A 27,231-nucleotide genomic window follows, 5' to 3' on the forward strand; every position below is an offset into this window, starting at 1 on the left:
CATAATTTGTCACCAGTTAATATTTCCGTGGTCCCTAAATTCCTAAGTCACGTTCAAATCAAGACTATTATTACTGGGGGGGGGGGGGGTGTTTCACAAAGATCCTAAGTCGTACTTAACTCTGAGTTGGACTTAAAAATTATGGAGAGCCATTTGTAGCCTTAAAGATAAAGACCAGTTATGGTTATGCGATTGCATTGTTAAAGAAACGTTGTGGAATCGGTCAGAAAAGGTTGATCATCTAGCATATATATTGGTGTGTACTGCAAGGTTCTGGAATCATCAAAATGATAAGAAATTTGGTCCAGTCTTGGTAAAGTTACAAGCACTATACACAGAAAGATGTATATGGGACTACGCACACGTGCGCGACACGTGCGTTTATCTCTCACACACCAATAGATAAACTAATTTACCAAATATATCAATTAGTAGGCGGTTTCCCGGCAAAATTTGTATCATCATGTATTACTAAAAACATATTCTTTCACATGATTGGTAATAAGAGCTTCCATTTCATTTTTTAAATTGTGGCGTTTCCAATACTGGTCTTTACCTTTAAAATAAAATATATTCAATGGTGAAAGTTCAAGTATTTTAGACTTTTTATAAATTCCACATCAAGAACATGAAATATCCTTGATAATAGAAAAATTAACGATTTGAATCAATATTTTATGCCTTTTAAAATAACTTTTACAAAATATTTTCATAGATGCTAACGGCTTTCCATAATTTTTAAGTCCAAGTTAGAGATAAGTTCAACTTAAGATCTTTGTGAAACACCCCCAGTAGTTTTGTAACACAGGGTATCACATTTGTATGGATAGATGACTTGGGCTAAAACTCTCTTTAGCGTGACTTCTGTGCCACATGCCTCTGTGTTACGATCGCACCGCCGAATGTATAAGCTAACTGTCATATGGTCCAAAACCTCATGAACTAATTCCAACACAACGTCAAACCAAGGAGTTCTAAAAGCTGGAGTTATATCTAGCTTATTCCCTTTGATCCATCTTCGATGCCGCCAGGAGAAAACATGTCAGGCATGTGCTTAACTCGATCTTCCTTGCAGATAGGTAGACAAAAGATTCCTGCCTAGCTGGAAACTAACTTGTCTGACTTGATAATATGACGAGCAGTACAGAGTGCTCACCTTTACAGGAGGCAAGGGAAAGAAAATGGAGCAAAGTTTCCTGACAATATTAATCAAAATTACTCGACTGGGCATGTGTGGGCACTTATCTGACATAATAGGGACTTTTAGATTTGCACGTCGACATACTGGACTGCTGCATGTGACGTCATTTTAAGGCAAAGTACTGACGTCACACGTAGCAGTCCACTATATCGACGAGCAAATCTAAAAGTCCCTAATATTTGATAACATCATAAAGAACTGTACTTGAACAAATTCACTTTTTATTTTCGTGTGCAGGAAGTAATCGGAAAAGTGTCTGCAAAATGTTACTTTTTTAACAAATTAAAACTGCTATTATAGAATGTAAGCAAACTTCTTGACCGAATTAGGCTTTTGTATTCACATTTTATCATCTGTTTGATTTCCCCCCTTGTTAGTTCAAATAAAAAGTGAAATATTAACGATATTTCTTTGTGAACAAAATCAGTACTCAAGCTTTCCAATATATTGGTGACATCAAACCTCAGACATCAAAGGTAAGAGCACACCTGTAGATAAAATTGTGCAACCTTAGAAAACAGTTGCTTGAAATATCTTTTTGCCAGTTGGGCCTCCAGCTCTTAGAACTCCTTGGTCAAACAAAGCTTTCATCTCTGCATAGTTTACCGGCGGTACGTCACGCTATTTCAAGTGAGTTTGCCCGAAGTAGAAAACGAATTATACAGACTATTGGTTCATCAAACACATGTTACTCTTTCGCTCACGTTTGCCTTGGCCTCCGATTTGTTTTCACTTTTAGGATTTTGCTCCAATATAAACTTGTTCTTTTGTCTCGCCTCCCTCTTCTTGCGGAACAGGTCAAAGGTGACGAAACGCTGCGGGGCGAAGTAGCGTTGATAAACAGGCGCCATTAATACACACAGACCTGATGTAATGTACATCCCTACGAAAGCCCACATTGCACTCGAGTACGAGCCGGTGTTGTCAATACTCTGGCCTGCAACAAAGACACAATATCAATCATGACCAAGATGTTGACTAGAAGAGCTTCGTGATTCTCTTCTTTTCTTTGATGTCTCTCAAATATATTTTAATATTATTATGTTCATTGAAATCGTTTTATCGCCTTTTTATACATTTGTTTTTATTCATAATGCCCTACATTATATTTTATTTTAATTATTATTTAATTTCCATGCAATGTTAAAGCAAAAAGCAAAACACAGAGACGAAGGGAAAATAAATTGCGACCGAGGATAGCAAAAAAGAAAATAATAGTGGAGTTTTCCTTAAATGTTGTTATGTATATGTTTGTAAACCACCTAAATATTAGGTGATTTACAAACATATACATAACAAAATTTAAAAGTTCAAACAATCTCCATTTAACATAAAGATAACAGTAAAGTAATAATGAGTATCTACAACAGGAGACAGCTCAGTTAATAGGCCTTAACATTTTAAAAATACATATATCTGGAGAAATATATATCGGGCCCCTCTCCCTTCGGCGCTTCTTCTGCTCGTTGGCAAAGTTGCAGACAGGAGGGCAAGCGCGGGGGGGGGGTCCCGTTTTGTCATGGATTTTTTTTCCCTCGGGTATCTCGTCAGCCCTCTCAACGTGCCCCAGACAAGATTGGGACCCCCCCCCCCCCTCCTTCCTTACATAACAATTTGTAGCCTTAACTTCATTTCGTGCAAGTAGGGAGCCGCGCATTTTGCCCTCCCCCTGTGAAATAATAAAAATAAAAAGCATTCGCAACAGGAGACAGCTTAGGCCTAAACATTTTCTAATTAAATGTATCTGAAGAAGTATGATCGGGCCCCTCTCTCTCTCCTCAGCACATCTTCTGCTCTTTTGTAAGGTTGCAGATATGAGGGCAAGCGGGGATCCCGTTTTTTCATGGAATTATTTTCCCTCGGGTATCTCGTCAGCCCTCTCAACGTGCCCCAGACAAGAAAGAGACCCCCCCCCCCCCATAACAATTTGTAGCCTCAATTTTATTTTTGACCAAGTAGGGAGCCGCGCAGTTTGCCCCCTCCCCCTTTTCCCCTGACTCCACCAATAGGGACTTTTAGATTTTGCACGACGAGAACGTGGAATGCCCTTTTAAGGCAATGTGACGTCCTTTTAAGGCACTGGCAGTTACGTCACAATGCCTTAATAGTGCAGTCCGCGTTCTCGTCGTGCAGCATCTAAAAGTCCCTAGTGCTAGGCCTACTTACCTATAAGAGAGCCGAGGGTAAAACCAAGACCGTACATGAAGATAATAACGGATGAAGTCTCTAGCGCCCTCTCAGGTCCAAAGAACTCCGAAGGAATCATGAAGGTGATGATATTTGTGATGCTCATCATAACACTACCAATCACTATAAAAGATATGCATAAAATTACATCAAATCGGCAACAATTTTTTTTAAAACCAACAAACATACATAAACAAAACGTAGATATTTGGGGTATTATATAGATGTTTAGGTATGGTTGTCACGGTACAATTTGATGTAGGTCATATTTTTCAAAACATTCGTTACCATGAATGATATTGGTTTAAAGGTATAGAAATATATCGTGTTTAAAACAGTTTAATTCAGCTTGACGAGTTCCAATCACTTAATGAATCATTGTGTACAGTAAGATTTATTTTTTTAAAGGCTAACATATATTAACGCATTCTATGGGTTAATGGTTAAGTAGTATAAAGACAGAAATGATAACTTTAATGGAGCACGCACGGAGCTCAAGCCGAAATTAGGTTCCGCGCGTGCCCCATGCTACTGCACTACGGGTCCGTCGACTAGTCTACCCATGAGTCGTTCTTGTGGTTTATTGAGAGTGTATTATTTGAACTTGTAATATCTCTTCATAGAGGAAATATAAGACGGTGTGCACCTCCTTTGACCGACTCACAACTGCAGAATATCATTCTCGAATTAAAAAGGTGCGTTTTTAGCAAGTACTTGAATTGGTCAAGAGAATGATTATTATGTAAGTGCGCTGGTAATTTATTCCAAAGGATAGGGGCATTTACTGAGAAAGCTCGATCGCCATATTTTGTAACGGTACGAGGTCCAAGGGTTAACTGCAAGGTTGATGATGATCGAAGAGGTCTTAAAGAGGTCTTAGAGAGAGCAAGATATTTGTTGATGATTTGAAACAATTTAATACTAACCGACAGCGATGATATACATGATGATGCGATTCCTGGTGAGCAGGATCAGGAGCATGACCCCTATACCGACCAAGCTGGAGATGGCCAGGAGAAAGACTCGGGGAAACGGGACGTAGTCACCCCCTAAGGACATCGTGATTCGCCCTACCAGGTTGGCGAACCCTAAGACCGTCACGACTTTGACTCCGAACTCTTTTTGGAAGCCCACGGATAACATGTAGTTAATCTTTGATCGACAGAGAAAGATGAAGAAGGTTTCGTGTCCATGGAAGTTAGTGATCTTATTTCTGATTGATAACATGGCAATACAGTCTTATTATTAAACAAAGTTCGTTTCTATGAAAGCAGAGAAGATAAGAGAAACAGAACGGCGAAAGTTAGACATAAATCGGACCAGATAGTAAAAAGAGAGTTAGAATATGAGATCATTAAATCTATGCGAATGTCAAATTGACAATTGACAATTTGAAAAATGGGTTGCGACTAAATCACGGAAAACTCTCCTTTCTTTTCATAACAAACAAAATAAAAAGAAAGAACATTATCATAAGAGGCTTAATACATTGAAAACAAACAGAGAGAAATATTTTTTGTGAGCGTCGAAATCGACAGCCTAGCATAGCCGGGTAATGTTGGAGCGCCTTGAGGACCTTGCAAGGTCGATACGTGCGCTATATAAGAATCCAATATTATTATTATTATTATTATTATTAATTAGAAAAGATGAGTTTTCAGACGCCTCTTAGAAGCTGTGGGAGTATAGTCATTGTATATCTTCTCCTTTCTTTCCAATTCGAATACACACATGTCGCATTAGGCCACAGGTTTTGTTCAAACCTTCCAGCTATTTGTCGTCATATTTCGAATATAGAGCGATCGAAGCGGAATCACTTGGGAGGACATTCCTATTATGTCAGATTTCTAATATGACGTAAGAAGAATGAGAAAGCTCCAAAGTTATACCTGAACCAGAACCGAATTTTCTTTTTAAGTTTTGTATTCACTGCCATTCCTTTTTAATCCCCATCCTCTTCGTAATCTCTCAAAATAAATGACTAGTTAAAAACTCACCAGATTAACAAAGTAAAAACTATCTCCTATTCCATTAAGGACTGTCGATATCGATAGCAGCCAGAGTTCTGGAAATGTTAGAGCGACAAGTGTCTTCCACGCCATGCCATGATCTGAACGTTTCCCCTTCTGTGGCGTCAATGTTTCACAGCGCTTCACAACGCCACAACGCGACTCTCCATTGAGGCAAGGATCACCCTCGCAAGGAATCTCTCTATCAAAAGAGCGTGGGTACCCCTGTTCATCGTTTAATGTGGTGCATTTAGCACAGCTCCCTCTGCGGTGATCTGACGACGTTTTTGCTTGATGATAGGTCTTCTTTTCTTCAACCAGATCGTTGTTCTCGAGTTTTTTTAAGGATCCAACGTTAGGGATCCAGACCGCAGCTTTGTCACTGTGGTACACCTGCGCCTCTTTACAGGTACAGTTATTCGCGTCCTCAAGGGCATCTGTGACTGGTTGGAGGTCTTGATATTTGTTCTTGTCATCATCGGGTTGGTGAGATGAGTTTGGTGGTTCTGCATAGGTTAATACACACGGAATACCAACTAAAAAGAGAAGAGAACCCATGATCCGAAGAAGAACCCTCCATCCATGTCTTGTGATGATGAGAGACATCAGGGGTGCGAAGGTTACCACACCTAGAAGAAAATGAATGAATACCAATATAGAACAACATGGTGATGCGTACAGGGACATACAGAGACACACTGGCCACGAGGAGTTGGGAAGATTTTCAAAGGGCCATTAGATATTTTAGTTTGAGGGATAGGGCTAGTCGAGTTATTGTCTGAGAGCCGGTTTGTGAGTATCTTGTTCGTTGAGGGGGCAGCTCATATCGCAATTCCGTAACCGACTTTTACTCGATAGAGTCCGCCCCCTGTGGAAAAACAAAACTTCTTATTTGTCTACTTTTCCCTCTTACCTAACTTTCTTCTCCTCCTTCTTCTTGTTGTTCTTCTTTTTGCTCTTGTTCGCCCCCCCCCCCTACTTATTCTTCTTTTTCTCACTTTTTGGGGCTCCCTCATTCACCTCTAGACACTTTTTCAGGTTAGCAGGGAGGACAAATCGAATTCAGAGTTTACTTTGGATTTCAATATTACAATGGCTTTTGTCAAATTGCCAGTGTATTTATTATGGTTGTTGAATTAAAATGATAACCTATACTAACCTAAACCGGGCCCTATCATGATCATGGCCATTGCTCTTACGCTATTCTGCTCTGGAAAGTACAACATGACTACACCGATAGAACTAACAGTCACCAGGCCGGCCCCGATGCCAACCATAACGCCGTACGACAAGAAAGCTGCAAGTACGTTTGGTAGAAATGACGTCACAATGAGAGCACCGGCTGACGTCACGATGCCGACGACGGAAACGGGTCGGTATCCGAAGCGCTCGGTGAGGACGTTGACCACGGGAGCAATAAGCATACTCAACCCTAATGCGGTGGAACCGATCCAACCTGCGTACAACAAGAACACAAATTGTTAATAAATAATAATTATTATTAATAAGGTAACAGTAACCAAATCAACAACAAGAACAATAATAATGAGATTATTATTAATATTTATTTGACCAATCGGAAAACATACAATGCGTATACAAATCAGATAATACATAGACATTTCATTATATAAAAGTGGAAAGGAGAGGGGGAGAAGGATACAATTTGCTGGTTAGGGTTGACAAAAGCAATTGAAATTGCTATTACTCGAAAGCATGTCATCCCCAAATCTATAAGCAATTACTCACAGTTTTTGTCTTTTTCAAAAACTCATTCAAAACACGATCATAATTATATAGGGGAAGTCCACCCTCATATAGAGTTGGTTTTAATAAAAGCATAAGAACAAGAGTAACAAATAAGTGAAAGTTTGGGCGATATCTGATTAAAAATAGAAAAGTTTATGAATTTTTGTAGATGTCATCAGTGACATTGGCAACTCGACGTATCTTGCGAGCTCTTCTCCCTTCCCCAATTAACTCTGTACATAAAATGTCATAAACTTTCATTTTCTTAGTTATAGATGACGGGATTATGTTTCAAACAAGGGTTTTATCAAGCATTTTTGCAATGATTATATTAAGGGTAAACATATGATTCAAAATTTTCTTTAGGGGAAATATACATTTTTGAAGCTTTTCAGTACAGGACTAATGGGGACCTCACAAGATACGTCACAGAGTTGCCAATTTGTGTTTGATTTATCGCACCTTCAACAATTCATAACATTCTTATTTCCAATCGGTTTTTGCTCTAACTTTCACTGATCTGTTTCTCTCATTTCCGTTTCTAATAAAAGCAACTGAATGTCAAGTTTGACTTCCGCTTGAAGGGAAAATTTATCATTCTGTTCTTCTTTGAATTGGCAATACTGATGGATAAAATGTTACATCGTTCTAAATGAGTGGTGCATAGGATATGAACAGACATAGAGGGAATTTTTGCTTGGAAAAGCTGTTGGCCGATTTGTACAGAAAACGGTAATTTTAATTTCGTCACGATGATGCAAATTAAGGGTGGTTCAATTTTTCTTTTTAATGACATATTACGTCATTATGCTCAAATATTTGGTAATTTCCAGGTCTCTGAATCACAAGTTTAATATCGAAACAAACACAAATGTTGGCAATTTCTGCCACAGTTCATTTATTTATATATTTATTTATCAATACAGGCTGAAGCGCTGTATAAACGGCAGCTAGGCTAAAGCCGGGGTAATAATAAATGTGCCTCGGAATAGAATTATCTAGATAGACGGCGCTATAGAAATGCCTATTATTATTCTTATTATTAAGGAGTCAATTTACAAACAGAATACTGCAATATATTATTGACAATTGACACATAGATTTAGATATACTTTTCGTGTTATCTTAGATATGTGTATTAAATGACGTATCGCTCAAAACACTAAAACAGTAACGGGAAGCCAGGTCGTTTCCAAATCCGATTACATGTCGTGCAATTACGATCTTTTGTCCGATAGCTAATATCGTTAAGATCGAAAATGGAATACAGAGATTCTGTCGGAAGCAGACTCTTTTCTTTTGACATTGACATTGACATTGTGTTGTTTTTAATGAATCCTTTGAAATCACTTTGTCGACTTTATTATTTACGATGACGACATTATAATGATGTGTGCTCCTTTTATTGTTTCCTTGGAAAGGGACTGACTAAGAGAGTCTACACCATTATAATGTTAAGTAAAGTTTAAAGAAATATGGGGGAAATTGCTTCATACTTCCCATCTAGACATTAAATATGTGGCATTATTTGAGTCTCCTGACATTTCAGTTTGTTACATACTTTATAAACTTTCACCCTCTTTTCTCTGCAATTGTTTATTACTTTCTAATTCACTCGTATTTGTCACTTTTACCTTATCTGCTCTCTGTGGCTCCCTTTCTCTCTCAGTCTCCCTTTCTCTCTATCTCTCTCTCCCTCTCTGTATTTTCGTCCCCCTCTCAGTAGTCTAAGGATGTCTATGGAGTCATAACTGTATTGTTTGTTTTATGAATTATGAATTATGATATGAAATATGAAAAATGTAAATCCATAACGTGTATGAAGTATAGATATGAATATGGATCCATAAATATGCATAAATTATGAATAAATTAAGATTAAAGATATGGATGACGTCACACCAACGACGGCATGAACATGACGTCATGCTCTATAACCAACCATGACGTCATAGTATTGCGACAGGATTGCGAAATGGGGAGGGTCGGCAGGCCTGGACTTGGAGGGACGTGACGGGGCAGGAAAAGGAATAAAACAAAAGGGGGGAAAATCGAGGGAAAAGGTATAAAATGGGGAGGAGAAATGCCCTTTTCATCAAACCAGATAAGGCATCCACAACTACGAAGAGAAAATTACAACGAGGGTAGACGAATTACAACAAGTGTATTACACCTGGACAAAAGCTAGCCGATAGCGAATGGTGCCACGAATTCCAGAAACAGGTGGAAAAGGCGGACTTGCTCATGGTGATCGAATATCTCACGATTATCGAGGTTTTCAAAGACATAGCCAAACATCCCAGCAGTTGGATAGAAGACATGGTGAAGGACAACCCTCAGATGAAAGTCCACCATGCACTACAATACCTGGACCCTCAGAAGGTGGCAAAGTTTTACCCCCATGTGGCGAGAGTGATGTGGTTAAAACCGGAGCTGATGGACCCCGTCCTTTTCACAGAGTACCTCAAATTTCTTCTGAAGGGCGACACCGAGAAGGAGTTGAAAGAAAGGAGGGAAAGAATAGCTCTTCACATCGAGGGAGTGGACTCGGCTGTGCGTACGGTGTACCGTGCCATGGGGGAGGAGACGGGGCTACCGGAGTCAACTTACGTATAGAGGGAGCAGGGAGGCAACTGTTGTCCACGATCATTCAAGGTACGAGCGCAACGCCCTGCTCGGAAATCGATCTTTCAAAACTGAGGGTCCTGTGTCAACGCATTATGATGAGGGAAGATTTTCAACGACTGGATAAGATTGAACTTTACCCTGATGACGATTTCAAGGCGTTTGCACAAATTCTTCTTTCGAATTGCATCGAGGATAAATCGTACACCAAAATAAGGGAACGGGCCGCCGTTGCTGTATGTTATTTCCTTAACATCCATGACGCCATCGCCGAAGAGAGTAAAGTCATACCTAACTGGATGGTCATCCAGGGTAAATATAGCTGGGGAATTATCTGACCCATGGGTATCTGATTTTGGAGTTCCTCAAGGGTCAGTTCTCGGACCGATCCTTTTTAGTATATATTACCCCAATATCTGATATTATTAATAAATATGGTTTACAGTATATTTGCTACGCTGATGATATTCAGTTATTTACTTCTTTTGACCCACGCTCTCAAACATTAACGAAACACTCCACCAAATCTCAATGTGCATTGCAGAGATCAGCACTTGGATGTCGTCGAACTATCTCCAACTTAATAATAACAAAACTGAATTCATGGCCTTCTGTTCTTCCGCTCACCATCTTCAATATATATCAGATGTACAGCTTAAAGTAAATAATCAATTCATTCCTCTCTCTCCTAAAATTACAGATCTTGGTGTATGCATCGATAATATGTTCAAATTGACCTCTCATGTAAACCAAGTAGTCCGTAATAGTAATTTTCATCTCCGCAATTTATGGAGGATTCGCAGATTTATTGATTTAAAGACATGTCACCATGCTGTCCGAGCTCTTATTATTTCTAGATTGGATTACTGCAATAGTCTTTATACTGTTTTATCTGCTAAAGATAGAAGGAAACTTGAAACTGTCCAGAATCGTGCCGCTAGATTAATTTTTGGCCTTGGGTCAAGAACTCATACTTCACCTTTACTTAAGGAGCTCCACTGGTTACCTCTTCACCAACGTGTTCTGTTTAAATTCTGTTTGTATGCTTTTAAAATACTCAATCATCTGGCACCTGAATATCTTAATGACACCCTCCAAATATATACACCAACTCGTAATCTTCGTTCAGCAACCGACACATGTAAACTTAACATTCCAAATCTAGACTCTCAGTAGCTGAAAAACGCTTTGCAGTAGCTGCATCAAAGACATGGAACAGCATCCCTCTTTCCATAAGGAAAATTACCTGTCTTGCCACCTTCAAAAGATCCCTCAAAACTCACCTTTTCCCCCAATGATCTATGTGATATACTTCCTGTACTGTACTTTCTTGTCCTCTTTACATATATTTGTATTTGTAAGCGCTATGGTACTTATTGTTTTTAGCGCTCCTAAATATTCGATATTATTATTATTATTATTAACAAGAACTGTTGAACGCTTTCATCAAAGAACTTTGTAAATACGACGTGCCCTGGGTTTTGAAATCCGCAAAACCGTGTAAATACCCATGGCCCTGGGAAGCGGGGGTGCTGGGGGTGCAGCACCCCCGGAATTTTTCCAGGGGGGGCATAGCACCCCCTGCAAATTTTTTCGGTATGATATATTAACTGTATATATATACGAAATTATAACGTTTCTTTCACAAAATCATATACAATTACCCCTCGAAGCTTTTTTTAGGTGATACGTACGTAGACGTATCACCTTTTGATTTCGTCAAGATTTTTATTATTATTTATTTATTAGGTGATACGTACGTAGACGTATCACCTTTTGATTTCGTCAAGATTTTCTTTATTATTTTTATTATTCTGCCATGAATTTGTTCGCAGGATATCTCAAGAATGAATTAAGCCATAAACATGAAACTTGCCATGATGATAAATCTTAGTCTAACTTAGAACTGCGTGATTTTTCAAAGACTCCAGGTTATCGTGACGTCATCCAGGCGCCATTTTGTGAAAATCAACTTATGATCATATCGTCATAACGAAAAGGAATTTCTCATTCATATTTATCATGATTAAGATCAATATCCGTCCGGTCAATTTCAGGTCAATGAATGCGCGCAAAAATGCGCGCACGCCTAGATGTGCGCGTTTACGCGCGCTTAAATTTTTAAATTGCTCAAAATCATTCCAAATTTTTTTTGCATACGTTTTAGGCCATTATAAGCATTTCATAAAAAATCGTGCAAAACACGCATTTTTGCGCGTTTTCGTTTGTCACGGCCGAACGAAAAATAATTCCTTGTATATTTGTTTTGACAGGATATTTCTCATATTTTTCTGAACAATTTGATACCATGTTCATCTCTTTATCACTATTAATAACGGAATGAGCGTCCGTTCAAGAAAAATATCCGTGCGCGCGAGGCAATGTATTACATAGCATATATGGGCAAAAACATGCCTATAAAAAGTACATCGGGATGAATAAGGACTGCCATTTTTGTTTCATATTTAGATACAGTATGAGTCGGAGATATGATTTCATATCTTATTAGGCCATGAAATACATCTTGACGTCATCATAATGGCCTTGAAAGTCAAAATACTAAATTGCATATTATGACGTCATTATATTTATGGAAAATTTAGTGTATTTCTCATAATATTGACTGATTTTCTTCCAAATTTCAGTATCTTGTAGTTGAGGCAATTGCCTTCAAGATAAATACACTACTTTTTATTTCATTGACGTCATCATAGTGCAAAATTCAATTAAAGTGAACATTTCAGAATTTTCTTAATTTGCGTGTTATGCCTAAGGAAGGTGAATTTCGTTCACATCATGAATCTTCATGACATTGATCTTTGGGCACTATCTAGCTTATGAGTACTCTATGTTCTCCCAAATTTTGATACGGTGTAGCTAATAAATTATCTACAATATTGACGTACATCATTTATCATTTCGTTGACATCATCTTAGTGAAAATTTCAATTAAAGGCGACATGTCAGAATTTTCTTAGTTTGCGTGTTAGGCGACTTTTTCTGAAATCCTGATTCTACAAATCTCTATCGAATACCTGAAGGGGGCGCTATACCACTCTTACTCATGGTCTTTATCGTATTTATGATCATTATCATTAGATCATCATCGGCACACTTTCATGATAACAAAATAGCACGTATCACCTAATTCGTCAAAGTGACGAATTAAAGTCTAGTTTATTTATTATTATTCTTCCTCGAATTTGTTCGCAGGATATCTCAAGACTGAATAAAGCCATTGTTATGAATCTTTCAATGATGATAGATCTTAGTCTAACTTAGAACTGCGTGACTTTTCAAAGACTCAAAGTCGTCGTGACGTCATCCAGGCGCCATTTTGTGAAAATCAACTAATGATCATATCTTTATAACGAATAATAATTTTTCATTCATATTTATCATGATTAAGATCAATATCCGTCCGGTCAAGTTGAGGTCAATAAACGTGCGTAAATGCGCGCGTGCACGCTCGTCCGCGCGTTTACGCGCGCGCAAAAATTAAAAATGCTCTAAATCATCCCAAATTTTTTTTGCATACGTTTCAGGCCATATGGAGCATTTGATAAAAAAATTACGCACACGCGCATGCGCGCGCATTTTCGCGCGTACTGGCATTTTGCAACATAGAATCGCCGATTTTTTTCTGTCATCATATTTGGTACATCTTTCCAAGCATTTTGATAATTTGTTCACCTTTTATTAACGCAATGAGCGTCCGTCAAAGTTGACAGCACGCGCGGATTTGCGTTATCTTTATCCACAATACATGGGCAAAAACATGCCTATATAAAATTCATTGTAACTCTTTAGAATAGATAGAAACTCCTAATATTTTGTCATATTTAGATAGATTATGAGTCGGAGATATGATTTCATATCTCATTTGATCCTCAATTAACTCATGACGTCATCATAATGGCCTCCAAACTCAAAATTTTAATTTGCATATTATGACGTCAGCATATTTTTGGAAAATTGATTGTATCTCTGTAAATATGGATCAATTTTCTTTTTAATTTTGATATGTTCTAGCTGAGACAATTTTCTACAAATGTAATGTTCACAATTTTTATTTTTGACAAAAGTATCATGGTGTATTTTTGCGATTAAAGGAGGCATGTCAATTTTTCGCATTTTGCGTGTATTCTCTATGGGACATGACTTTTTCTCAAAACTGGATTCTACACTCCTGTCTTTCGCGAGCAAAATCTCCGTTGTTTTAGCTATGTTTTCGCTGAGCTTCGGATATGTTGTAGCTGAGACAATGAGCTATCACAAATGTGCCCTTTATTTTTCGATTAGATGCCGGGATCATGCTCATATTTCACTTGCAAAGTAGGATTTCTGAATTCCATTTCCTGTTTACGTGTAATCGCTATGGGAGATGTTTTGGTAAATCGTTAACGCACTTGACTTCCAACCTCGAGATCCCTGGTTCGAGTCCGGGTGTCTCCAACACTTTTTTTTTCACTTTTTTTTCCTTTTGACCTTCACTGTACCATCTCCTTTGATTATTTAAACACGTAGATTCGCAAATAATGTCATAAATAACCCTTTTTACTTTATTATTACCCTATTTTCACTTAATCCATTACTTTTTGCGTGTAATCTCTATGGGAAATGACTTTTTCTCAAATCTGGAGTCTACATTCCTGTCTTTTGCGAGCAATATCGCCGTTATTTCGGCTTGGATTTTGTTGATTTTTGAGTATGTTGTAGCTGAGATTATATGCTATCTAAATCAACCCTCATTTTTTCAATAAGATGTCATGATCGCGCTCATGATCATGATCATCACGATCATCATTATCATAATGATGCTAATCATTTATCAATTACATTTTCATTTCTTTGAATAAGATAAAATCGTCAAAAGGTGTTCTTCATGATGTAAATTAGAGTCAAATGTGTAACTGGTTACTGCACAGGGTCAAAGGTCATATATTGGTTCAATCTATCTTCCCTAGATCCATGATGATCAAGGAGACACAATTTAATCTTGACATATGAATAGATCATAATGGGAGAAGCATATGAATGGGAGAAGCAAAATAATATATCGTGTAATGCATTATTCGTTATGTAAACCATTATCATACGTATCACCTAATTCGTCAAAGTGACGAATTAAAGTCTAGTATTTATTTTGTGTCTGTATAGAAGAAATTATTATTATTCTTCCTCAATTTTGTTCGCAGGATATCTCAAGACTGGCTAAAGCCATTATCATGAAACTTGCCATGATGATAGATCTTAGCCTAACTTAGAACTGCGTGACTTTTCAAAGACTCAAAGTCATCGTGACGTCATCCAGGCGCCATTTTCTGAAAATCAACTAATGATCATATCTTCATAACGGATAGTAATTTTTCATTCATATTTATCAAGATTAAGATCAATGTCCGTCCGGTCAATTTTAAGTCAATAAACGTGCGTAAACGCGCGCGTACGCGTTCGTGCGCGCGTTAATGCGCGCGCAAAAATTTAAAATGCTCTAAATCGTCTTAAAATTTTTTTACATACGTTTCAGGCCATTTAAAGCATTTCGCAAAAAAATCGCGCACACGCGCATGCGTGCGCGTTTCTGCGCGTACTGGCATTTTGCAACATAGAATCGCCGAATATTCTCTGTCATCATATTTGGTACATTTTTCCAAGCATTTTGATGATTTGTTCACCATTTATTAACGCAATGAGCGTCCGTCAAAGTTGACAGCACGCGCGGATTTGCGTTATCTTTATCCACAATACATGGGCAAAAACATGCCGATATAATATTCAATATAACTCTTTAGAATAGATAGGAAATCCTAATATTTTTTCATATTTGGATAGATTATGAGTCGGAGATATGATTTAATGTCTCATTTGACCCTCAATTAACTCATGACGTCATCATAATGGCCTCCAAACTGAAAATTTCAATTTTGATATTATGACGTTTGCATATTTTTGGACAATTGATTGTATCTCTGTAAATAATAATTGTTTTTCTTCCAAATTTTGATATGTTCTAGCTGAGATAATTTTCTACACATGCAGTGACCATAATTTTCCAGTTTGACAAAGGTATCATGTCGTATTTTTGCGATTAAAGGAGGCATGTCAATTTTTCACATTTTGCGTGTATTGTCTATGTGACATGACTATTTCTAAAAACTGGATTCTACATTTCCTTCTTTCGCGAGGAATATCTCCGTTGTTTTAGCTTTGTTTTCGCTGAGCGTTGAGTATGTTGTAGCTGAGACAATAAGCTATCTCCAGTGTGCACTTCATTTTTCGATCATATGCCGGAATCATGCTCATATTTCACTTGCAAAGTAGGACTTCAGAATTCCATTTCCCGTTTACGTGTAATCGCTATGGGAGATGTTTTGGTATATCAGTAACGCACTTGACTTCCAACCTCGAGATCCCTGGTTCGAGTCCGGGTGTCTGCAACAATTTTTTCTCCACTTTTTTTTCCTTTTGACCTTTCACTGTACCATCTCCTTTGATTAATTAAACACGTAGAATCGCAAATAATGTCATAAACAACCCTTTTTACTTTATTATTACCCTATTTTCACTTAATCCATTACTTTTAGCGTGTAATCCCTATGGGAGATGACTTTTTCTAAAATCTGGAGTCTACATTCCTGTCTTTTGCGAGCAATATCGCCGTTATTTCGGCTTGGATTTTGTTGATTTTTGAGTATGTTGTAGCTGAGACTATATGCTATCTAAATCAACCCTCATTTTTTCAATAAGATGTCATGATCCCGCTCATGATCATGATCATGATCATCATGATCATCATTATCATAATGATGATAATCATTTATCAATTACATTTTCATTTCTTTGAATAAGATAAACATCGTCAAAAGGTGTTCTTCATGATGTAAATTAGAGTCAAATGTGTAACTGGTTACTGCACAGGGCCAAAGGTCATATATTGTTTCCAATCTATCTTCCCTAGATCCATGATGATCAAGGAGACACAATTTAATCTTGACATATGAATAGATCATAATGGGAGAAGCATATGAATGGGAGAAGCAGTTTACAAAATAATATATCGTGTAATGCATTATTCGTTATGTAGACCATTATCATACGTATCACCTAATTCGTCTAAGTGACGAATTAAAGTCTAGTATTTATTTTGTGTCTGTATAGAAGAAATTATTATTATTCTTCCTCAATTTTGTTCGCAGGATATCTCAAGAATGGCTAAAGCCATTATCATGAAACTTGCCATGATGATAGATCTTAGCCTAACTTAGAACTGCGTGACTTTTTAGAGAGTCAAAGTTATTGTGACGTCATCCAGGCGCCATTTTGTGAAAATCAACTTATGATCATATCTTCATAACGGAAAAGTATTTCTCATTCATAATTATCACGATTAAGATCAATATCCGTCCGGTCAATTTCAGGTCAATAAACGTGCGCAAATGCGCGCGTGCGCGTTCGTTCGCGCGTTTACGCGGGCGCAAAAAATTAAAATGCTCTAAATCATCCCAACATTTTTTAGCATACGTTTTAGGCCATATGGAGCATTTGACAAAAAATTATGCTCACGCGCATGCGCGCGCGTTTTTTGCGCGTACTAGCATTTTGCAACATAAAATCGCCGAATTTTGTCTATCATCATATTTGGCACATTTTTCCAAGCATTTTGATAACTTGTTAACCTTTTAATAACGCAATGAGCGTCCGTCAAAGTTGACAGCGCGCGCGGACCTGCGTTATCTTTATCCACAATACATGAGCAAAAACATGCCTATACAAAATTCTTTGTAACTCTTCAGAATAGACAGGAACTCCCAATATTTTTTCATATTTAGATAGATTATGAGTCTAAGATATGATTTTATGTCTCATTTGACCCTCAATTAACTCATGACGTAGTCATAATGGCCTCCAAACTCAAAATTTCAATTTGCATATTATGACGTCAGCATATTCATGGAAAATTTAGTGTATTTCTCGTTATATTTATTGATTTTCTTCCAAATTTGGCTATGTTCTAGCTGTGACAATTTTCTACAAACATAGTTATCACGATTTTCCATTTTGACAAAGGCATCATGGCGTATTTTTGCGATTAAAGGAGGCATGTCTATTTTTCACATTTTGCGTGTATTCTCTATGGGACATGACTTTTTCTCAAAACTGGATTCTACACTCCTGTCTTTCGCGAGCGAAATCTCCGTTGTTTTAGCTTAGTTTTCGCTGAGCTTCGAATATGTTGTAGCTGAGAACATAAGCTATCACAATTTTGCATTTTATTTTTCGATTAGATACCGGGATCATGCTCATATTTCACTTGCAAAGTAGGATGTGAGAATTCCATTTCCCGTTTACGTGTAATCGCTATGGGAGATGTTTTGGTGTATCGGTAACGCACTTGACTTCCAACCTCGAGATCCCTGGTTCGAGTCCGGGTGCCTCCAACAATTTTTTGCTTCACTTTTTTTTCCTTTTGACTTTCACTGTACCGTCTCCTTTGATTATTTAAACACGTAGATTCGCAAATAATGTCATAAATAACCCTTTTTACTTTATTATTACCCTATTTTCACTTAATCCATTACTTTTTGCGTGTAATCCCTATGGGAGATGACTTTTTCTACAATCTGGAGTCTACATTCCTGTCTTTTGCGAGCAATATCGCCGTTATTTCTGCTTGGATTTTGTTGATTTTTGAGTATGTTGTAGCTGAGACTATATGCTATCTAAATCAACCCTCATTTTTTCAATAAGATGTCATGATCGCGCTCATGATCATGATCATGATCATCATGATCATCATTATCATAATGATGATAATCATTTATCAATTACATTTTCATTTCTTTGAATAAGATAAAAATCGTCAAAAGGTGTTCTTCATGATGTAAATTAGAGTCAAATGTGTAACTGGTTACTGCACAGGGTCAAAGGTCATATATTGTTTTAATCTATCTTCCCTAGATCCATGATGATCAAGGAGACACAATTTAATCTTGACATATGAAAAGATCATAATGGGAGAAGCATATGAATGGGAGAAGCATTTTACAAAATAATATATCGTGTAATGCATTATTCGTTATGTAGACCATTATCATACGTATCACCTAATTCGTCTAACTGACGAATTAAAGTCTAGTTTAATTTTTTTTTATATAAAAATAAAGAAATTGTGGTAATTGGTGACCAAAAATGACAGACCTTACCCCACCCCAATACCGATCAAACAAATTTTCAAATTATGGAGATATTGTGCGAGAAAAAAAATGACCTCCTACCCCCCCCCCCCCCCCCCCCCCCCCGCTTATTCAACGGCTGGCTGAGTCGTTGCGAAAATTTCGCAATATATATATATCTCAGCGGCTTCGGTGAAAAAATCGTTCCCAGGACCCTGAGCACCCCCGGTGAAAAAATCGTTCCCAGGGGCCTGTAAATACCAGTCACTATTTCCTACAGTCGTGTATATATGCATTGTAATTGGTTTTTTAAAATCTCATCGTGTGATCTGATTATCATCGTCAAATTATTATTATTATTATTATTATTAGTGTTACTATAAGTACTAGTATTATCATCGATTGTTTCAAAATATTTTTTCATCATAATTATAATTATATACAGCACAAACATGTGTCTAAATTGTTATGATGTGTCAGTGAGTGTCTTTAAAATAAAGAGTGTGAACCGATGAAAGTCCAGTGATAGCCGAGGTATTGAAAGAGAGAAGACAGAAAGTATGACTTGTTTAGAGGATACCTTACGTAAACTTTATTACGACCCTTCCAACGAGGGTAGTTTTGGCGGTGGTGTGAAATTGTGGAGGTCCTTGAAAAAGAACGGCTTTGAGAAAGTACCCTATGAAACGGTGAAAAAATGGTTAGAAAAACAAGATACTTATACGTTACATGCTCCAGTAAGAAAAAAGTTTGCGCGAAATAGAGTGGTGGTGAGAGGAATCGATGACAATTGGGAGGCTGATCTCCTCGATGTCCAGAATTTGAAGAAGTATAACAAAGGGTACCGTTATTTGTTAGTGTGTATTGACGTACTGTCTAAGTATGCGTGGGCCATTCCACTAAAAAACAAGACTGGTAAAGCTATAACGGAAGCTTCCAAGCAAATAACGAGCGAAGGAAGGGTTCCCCTACCTTAAAGCCCATGACATATATTTTTTTACCACGGAGAATGAGGTCATCAAGGGTTCGGTTGTGGAAAGGATGAACAGGACTATTAGGGAAAGGCTCTGGCGCTATTTTACTTTCACAGATTCTTACAAATACATTGACGTTATACACAAATTAATGCAAAGCTACAACGATACCTTTCATACCAGTATTCGTATGTATGTCAATGTATTTGTAAGAATCTGTGAAAGTAAAATAGCGCCAGAGCCTTTCCCTAATAGTCCTGTTCATCCTTTCCACAACCGAACCCTTGATGACCTCATTCTCCGTGGTAAAAAAATATATGTCATGGGCTTTAAGGTAGGGGAACCCTTCCTTCGCTCGTTATTTGCTTGGAAGCTTCCGTTATAGCTTTACCAGTCTTGTTTTTTAGTGGAATGGCCCACGCATACTTAGACAGTACGTCAATACACACTAACAAATAACGGTACCCTTTGTTATACTTCTTCAAATTCTGGACATCGAGGAGATCAGCCTCCCAATTGTCATCGATTCCTCTCACCACCACTCTATTTCGCGCAAACTTTTTTCTCACTGGAGCATGTAACGTATAAGTATCTTGTTTTTCTAACCATTTTTTCACCGTTTCATAGGGTACTTTCTCAAAGCCGTTCTTTTTCAAGGACCTCCACAATTTCACACCACCGCCAAAACTACCCTCGTTGGAAGGGTCGTAATAAAGTTTACGTAAGGTATCCTCTAAACAAGTCATACTTTCTGTCTTCTCTCTTTCTATACCTCGGCTATCACTGGACTTTAATCGGTTCACACTCTTTATTTTAAAGACACTCACTGACACATCATAACAATTTAGACACATGTTTGTGCTGTATATAATTATAATTATGATGAAAAAATATTTTGAAACAATCGATGATAATACTAGTACTAATAGTAACACTAATAATAATAGTAATAATAATAATTTGACGATGATAATCAGATCACACGATGAGATTTAAAAAAACCAATTACAATGCATATATACACGACTGTAGGAAATAGTGACTAGTATTTACAGGCCCCTGGGAACGATTTTTTCACCGGGGGTGCTCAGGGTCCTGGGAACGATTTTTTCACCGAAGCCGCTGAGATATATATATTGCGAAATTTTCGCAACGACTCAGCCTGCCGTTGAATAAGCGGGGGGGGGGGGGGGGGGGGGGTAGGAGGTCATTTTTTTTTTCTCGCACAATATCTCCATAATTGGAAAATTTGTTTGATCGGTTTTGGGGTGGGGTAAGGTCTATCATTTTTGGTCACCAATTACCACAACCCCTCTCTCTCTCTCTCTCTGTTCGTCTCTGTATGTCTCTCTCCCTTCTGTTCCTCTGTGTCACTGTCTCTGTCTCTGTCTTTCTACCCCCCCCCCCCCCCCTCTCTCTCTCTCTGTTCGTCTCCGTATGTCTCTCTCCCTTCTGTCCCTCCGTGTCACTGTCTCTGTCTCTGTCTTTCTAACCCCTCCCCCCCCCTCTCTCTCTCTCTCTCTCTCTCTGTTCGTCTCTGTATGTCTCTCTCCCTTCTGTCCCTCTGTGTCACTGCCTCTGTCTCTGTCTTTCTAACCCCCCTCTCTCTCTCTCTCTCTGTTCGTCTCTGTATGTCTCTCTTCCTTCTGTCCCTCTGTGTCACTGTCTCTGTCTCTGTCTTTCTAACCCCCCTCTCTCTCTCTCTCTCTGTTCGTCTCTGTATGTCTTTCTCCCTTCTGTTCCTCTGTGTCACTGTCTCTGTCTCTGTCTTTCTAAACCCCCCCCCCCCTCTCTCTCTCTCTCTCTGTTCGTCTCTGTATGTCTCTCTCCCTTCTGTCCCTCCGTGTCACTGTCTCTGTCTCTGTCTTTCTAACCCCCCTCTCTCTCTCTCTCTCTCTCTCTGTTCGTCTCTGTTTGTCTCTCTCCCTTCTGTCCCTCTGTGTCACTGTCTCTGTCTCTGTCTTTCTAACCCCCCCCCCCCCTCTCTCTCTCTCTCTCTCTCTGTTCGTCTCTGTATGTCTCTCTCCCTTCTGTCCCTCTGTGTCACTGTCTCTGTCTCTGTCTTTCTAACCCCCCCCCCCTCTCTCTCTCTCTCTGTTCGTCTCTGTATGTCTCTCTCCCTTCTGTCCCTCTGTGTCACTGTCTCTGTCTCTGTCTTACTAAACCCCCCCCCCCTCTCTCTCTCTCTTTCTCTCTCTCCGTCTCTCTCTCTCTCTCTCTCTCTCTATCTATAATAATAATAATAATAATGAACATTTGTATAGCGCCTTTTCTACAAGTAGATACAAAGCGCTTAATTAACATATACAATGAACAATTAACATAATAGAAAGATGCTTAACAACAGACATGTATGTAACAATATAGGAATGAACAAAATAAAGGGTAAGACAGGTAATAGAAGAGCAAGAACAAGTGCTGGTAAGCGGGCATTAGTTAAACAAGTGTGTTTTGAGGTGTTTTTTGAAAGTCATTAGAGAATCAGCAGTTTGTACAAAATTGGGGAGATTGTTCCATGATTTTGGAGCAGTGGCTATGAATGCCCGCTTACCAGCATTGGTTCGACACCTTGGGGTATCTAAAACTGTACGAGTGTTGGATCTTAGGTTGTAACTGGAGTGCCTAACATGAACGAGATCAGTAAGATATGAGGGAGAGAGATAGTGTAACGACTTAAAGACAAGGGTGGAGGTCTTGAAGAGCACTCGCTGTTGAATAGGAAGCCAATGCAGAGAGTTCAACAAGGGCGTGGTGTGTGTGCTCTTTGGTTGTTTGAAGATGAGGCGTGCAGACTGGTTCTGGAGAAGCTGAAGACGGTGAATGTTCTTTGCTGTTGTGCCACTCAACAAACTGTTACAGTAATCAAGACGAGATAAAACTAAGGCACGGACTGCAGCATGAGTGGTACTTTCGTCAAGATATTTTCTAATCCTGCATAAGTTCCGGATATGATATTTGACAGTCCTGACTACATTTGAGACGTGAACATCTGGCAGCATGAGGTTGTCAAAGACGACGCCAAGAATACGCAGCTTCTTTGACGGTTTAATCACAGTCCCATCATGAAGAGTTAGAGTGAAGTTCTGGAGCAATCGTTGATGGACTTTCGAAGCAAAGACTACTAACTCAGTTTTGTCTTGATTAAGTTTCAATTTGTTGGATGTCATCCACCTGTAGACATCTCTCATTGCATCCCGTAGTCTGCATGCAGCATGATCAACAGAGTCCTGGCTAGAAGGGTCGCATTGTATATACACCTGTATATCGTCGGCGTATACATGATAGCCTATGCCATGACTGTAAAGGATATCAGATACAGGTTTCGAGTAGAGCGTAAAGAGCAGCGGGCCCATCACCGATCCTTGCGGGACACCGAACTCCAACCTGGTGTCTAGTGATTTCACTCCTCTGATTCGCACATGTGATAGTCGGTTGCTCAGGTATGATCTAAACCAGTGCAGTGCTGTGCCAGAGACACCATATTCATCCCGAAGCCTTGTCAGCAAGATCGTGTGGTCAAGAGTGTCAAATGCAGATGACATATCTAGCGACAGTAGAATGACGCATTTCCGATCATCCAGAGCACATAGGATATAATTCTAAGACTCACCAATGCAGTCTCAGTACTGTGATTTTTCCTATATGCAGACTGTTTAGGATCACCAAGGCTGTTGTCTTCCAAGTAGTTGGCTAACTGTGATGAGACGACTCTTTCCATAAGCTTGGCTACAAACCTTATGTTCGAAATGGGCCTGTAGTTTTTCATTCTTTCTTTGTCAAGTCCTGGCTTCTTCAAGACTGGTGTCACAGATGCAACACCTAGAGATGATGGAAAATCGCCTGATGCCAACGATGCGTTGATGATATGCGTCAGCTTTGGCAGCAAAACAGGAAGGTGACGCTTCAGGAGCCACGTTGGAAGAGGATCCAAAGGACATGTCTTGTTGGGTGAGCGTTTGATCAGCCTCTGAACCTCCTCTGATGTGACCAACTGGAACTCCACGAATGAAGGGGCTGAGATTGCCATACCATTTGGATTGTCCAATTCGCCAACGTTTAAGTCATCTATACATCTCCGCAAGTCTCTGATCTTCTCACTGAAGAATGTGCAGAATGTAGAGGCAAGCTCAACTGATGAATCAGCATCTGGGAGAAATCGTTTACTCTTATTCAGAAGATGCTTCAGTTCTCTATACATGTCCTTTGGAGTACTTTCAGAAAACAGGTCATTGTAGTAGAACCGTTTAGCCCTTGACAGAGCTTCAGCTGCAGCAGCTTTAGCTCCACAGTAGGCCGATCGATCGTTATCGGGATTGACTTTAAGGGATTTACGCCATTTCCGCTCCTGTCTTCTGCGTTCACGTCTTGCAGCATCAACTTCTTCGTTGTACCACTTTGGCCTGTGACGAACTTGCGTGGTGCGGAGACATACAGGCGCATGGATATCCAGGACACGCTCCATGTCTCTGTCAAGATTGAGCACGCAACTGTTTACATCCCCCGCCAAGGGTTGATTGTCAAGGAAACTGGCAAGATCATCGGCAAACAACGTGTGATCAATGTTGCTGAATTTGCGATATTCCTGTGGCCGTTCATCTGTAGATGGTCTTTCACCACGGATCATGCAGCTCACGGCTACATGGTCGGACATGAGGCTCGGATCTGTACGTATGGAACAGAGAAGATTCTCATCTTCCCTCGCAATCACTACATCCAATGTATGGCCGTGTCGATGAGTTGGCTTTGATATGTACTGCTTGAGTCCTGCGGATTTCAGCGTATCTACAACGCGTGCGACATCAGGTCTCTCGGGACAGTCATAATGGACATTCAAATCACCTAAAAGCAGTAGCTTCCCAGGAGTCTGATTCATGTCATCGATGAAGCTGTCAAATTCTTCGAGGAACGTAGATGTTTTCAGACCATTCGTGCTGGATGGTGGTGGACGGTATACAGCAACATAGTTCACCGAACGAGCTTTGTCTGTAATAATGCAGTGCTCAAATGTTGTAAAATGAGGATCAATAGTCACTTGATGTAGTTTCAGATCAGACCTGACCAGAGCACCAACACCTCCGCCACGACCGCCAGTGCGTGGAACATTGGTGAAAGTATAACCAGGTGGTGTTACCTCAGCAATTACAGCGTCATCATTTTCAGTCAGCCATGTCTCTGTGACAAACATTACATCAACTTCGTTGGTGATGACATAGTCTTGAAGAAGAAGAGATTTATGTCTCAGTGAGCGAGCATTCCAGTGACATACATGCTGTAATGTTTCATTTCCGACATTTGCATCAATAACAACATTGGAAGAGTCAATTCCCGTTGACCTCACTAGTTGTTTCCTTCTTGCTCTGTTACCAGCTCGGCAACCTCGATACCTCAGAATGCCATTTTCCTTCAGTAGGGATAGTACATCTGCTGATGGTGTGACCTTAGCACATCTTGAATGTCTCAATGCAATCAGGCTGGACCTTGAATACCGGAGACCATGAATGGGCTTTGTCTCCATTGTTGAAGGGCTTTGATGCACGGTCCAGTGTCTATTCAGACATAAGACTCTAAAATGGTCAAAGTCTTTGTCAATGTTGCTATTCAAAATGCAGTCCTTTGAACCTCCGCATAATAGGTGCTCTGTACTGTAGCTTAACACTGCTAGCAGTACAAGTGAAAGTGCAGCAAAATCAGTCGAAAACATATCCTAAAATCTCGCTTTAATCATTCATGAAAAACCACTCAAACACTGTCCAGTAGGATGACAAGGTCCCAAAATGAATGTTGATATAAAAATTGAAGGCAATAGTAGTCAGGAAACACATATAGTAACACAAAATCAGGAGAGCATCCTGAGAGTGGCAGCAGTAGTAAACAGCGCCTTACAAATGTGAGTATCTCTCTCTCCATATGCTGATAAATAACTCGAGATGGAAGAGGGTGCCCACTTTACCTTTAATATTTTGCCAGGCTCCGTTCAGGGATTGTATCTCTGTTCCCATATTACATGAGAAATATATGCAGACGTAAAATTTGAAAGTAGGCCCAAGATGGGAGTGGGACGTGAAAAGCCCATCACGTGCAAACGATTACCCTCCCCCCCCCCCACACGCACGCACACCTTCACCAACGCCCACATACTAAATCTCCCCCTCTCTCTCTCTCTATCTGTCCCTATCTCTCTTATTTTTTCTTCTTTTTTCAATAGTTTTTTTTTATAGATTCCAAACAATACAATCTTAGAAATAAAATACAGTTGTTTTTCCTTATCATTTGTTCAAAACATTTTCATTACGTAGATTGTACAATTGATGAAACCAAAAATGGAATCAGTTGTAACATAAACAAATAACCCCATCCAACCAAACACACTACTAGCTCTGCCATGTTGTATGGATCCATTAGAAAGCAAAATAAGCCCACTCAATAATTAATATATATTAAAACGTCATTGCGATTCATCCAAATAAGAAATCCACGTAAGAGGCATTTTGAAAGTTTTAAGAAAAAATTCCTTCAAATTCCAGGATATTGGGTGTTATTTTTCAGGAAACTCTATTTAAACGAGTGGAAGCACTGGCGGTTCTGGTTTTTTTTAAACTGTAGCAATTCTCCTTGGATCAGATATAGACCAAAAACAAGCCTCATTATCTTCAGTATACACACTATGAACATAACGGACAATGAAAGCGGACAAAATATACAGTTCCTCATGTAGACAAAGGAACATCCCTTCACTGCTATTATGTAAAAATGTGTAGAACAGGTGAATATGCATGTGACATGTTCTACACACTTTTACATAATAGCAGTGAAGGGATGTTCCTTTGTCTACATGAGGAACTGTATATTTTGTCCGCTTTCATTGTCCGTCTTGTTCATAGTGACAAGTGTCGTTTCGGACCTTACAGCTGTCATAGAAATCGCTTCTGGACCGTCAAAGAAAAAGTTTGAGAACCCCTAGTCTACGCATTATAAACATAAGGACCAACTTGACAACTTGCCAAAAATTTGAGGGGGGTACGACCCCTCCCTCGCCCCCTGCGTACGCGCTTGCATGTGCATCCCTTCCTCCTTATTCCCTTATCCATCGTTACCGTCACTACCATTTGAGTAGGGCCGGCCCCCTCTTCAATAACGGCTTCCAAGCCATCAAGAATGACCCCATAATTTATAGATTACCATTCTGCCGTTCTTTGGAGGGGCCGGGCGGCGAATTTTTTTTCCCAAACAGGTTTACCTACGAGAGTAAAATCCTGCCTCCTGATTGGTTCAGAGGTATACGCATCATGAATATTCATGACTGAGCTGAA

At 39.2% G+C, this 27,231-nt stretch overlaps 1 protein-coding gene across 1 annotated transcript in view; it reads right to left on the reverse strand.

The window, feature by feature from the left end:
• Window positions 1-1,567: 1,567 nt before the first annotated feature.
• LOC588000 (monocarboxylate transporter 9) overlaps window positions 1,568-27,231 on the reverse strand; it is a 32,140-nt gene continuing 6,476 nt past the window's right edge. The window contains exons 2-6 of the mRNA XM_030988557.1: window positions 6,557-6,853; window positions 5,386-6,026; window positions 4,315-4,540; window positions 3,368-3,511; window positions 1,568-2,138 (exon numbers count right to left, since the gene is read on the reverse strand). Coding sequence (XP_030844417.1) covers window positions 1,879-2,138; window positions 3,368-3,511; window positions 4,315-4,540; window positions 5,386-6,026; window positions 6,557-6,853 — 1,568 coding nt within the window. The 3' untranslated portion in view covers window positions 1,568-1,878. The remainder of the gene's footprint in view (window positions 2,139-3,367; window positions 3,512-4,314; window positions 4,541-5,385; window positions 6,027-6,556; window positions 6,854-27,231) is intronic.

The sequence above is a fragment of the Strongylocentrotus purpuratus genome, unplaced genomic scaffold (assembly GCF_000002235.5).
Source record: "Strongylocentrotus purpuratus isolate Spur 01 unplaced genomic scaffold, Spur_5.0 spur5_scaffold_17, whole genome shotgun sequence".
Taxonomy (NCBI): Eukaryota; Metazoa; Echinodermata; class Echinoidea; order Camarodonta; family Strongylocentrotidae; genus Strongylocentrotus; species Strongylocentrotus purpuratus.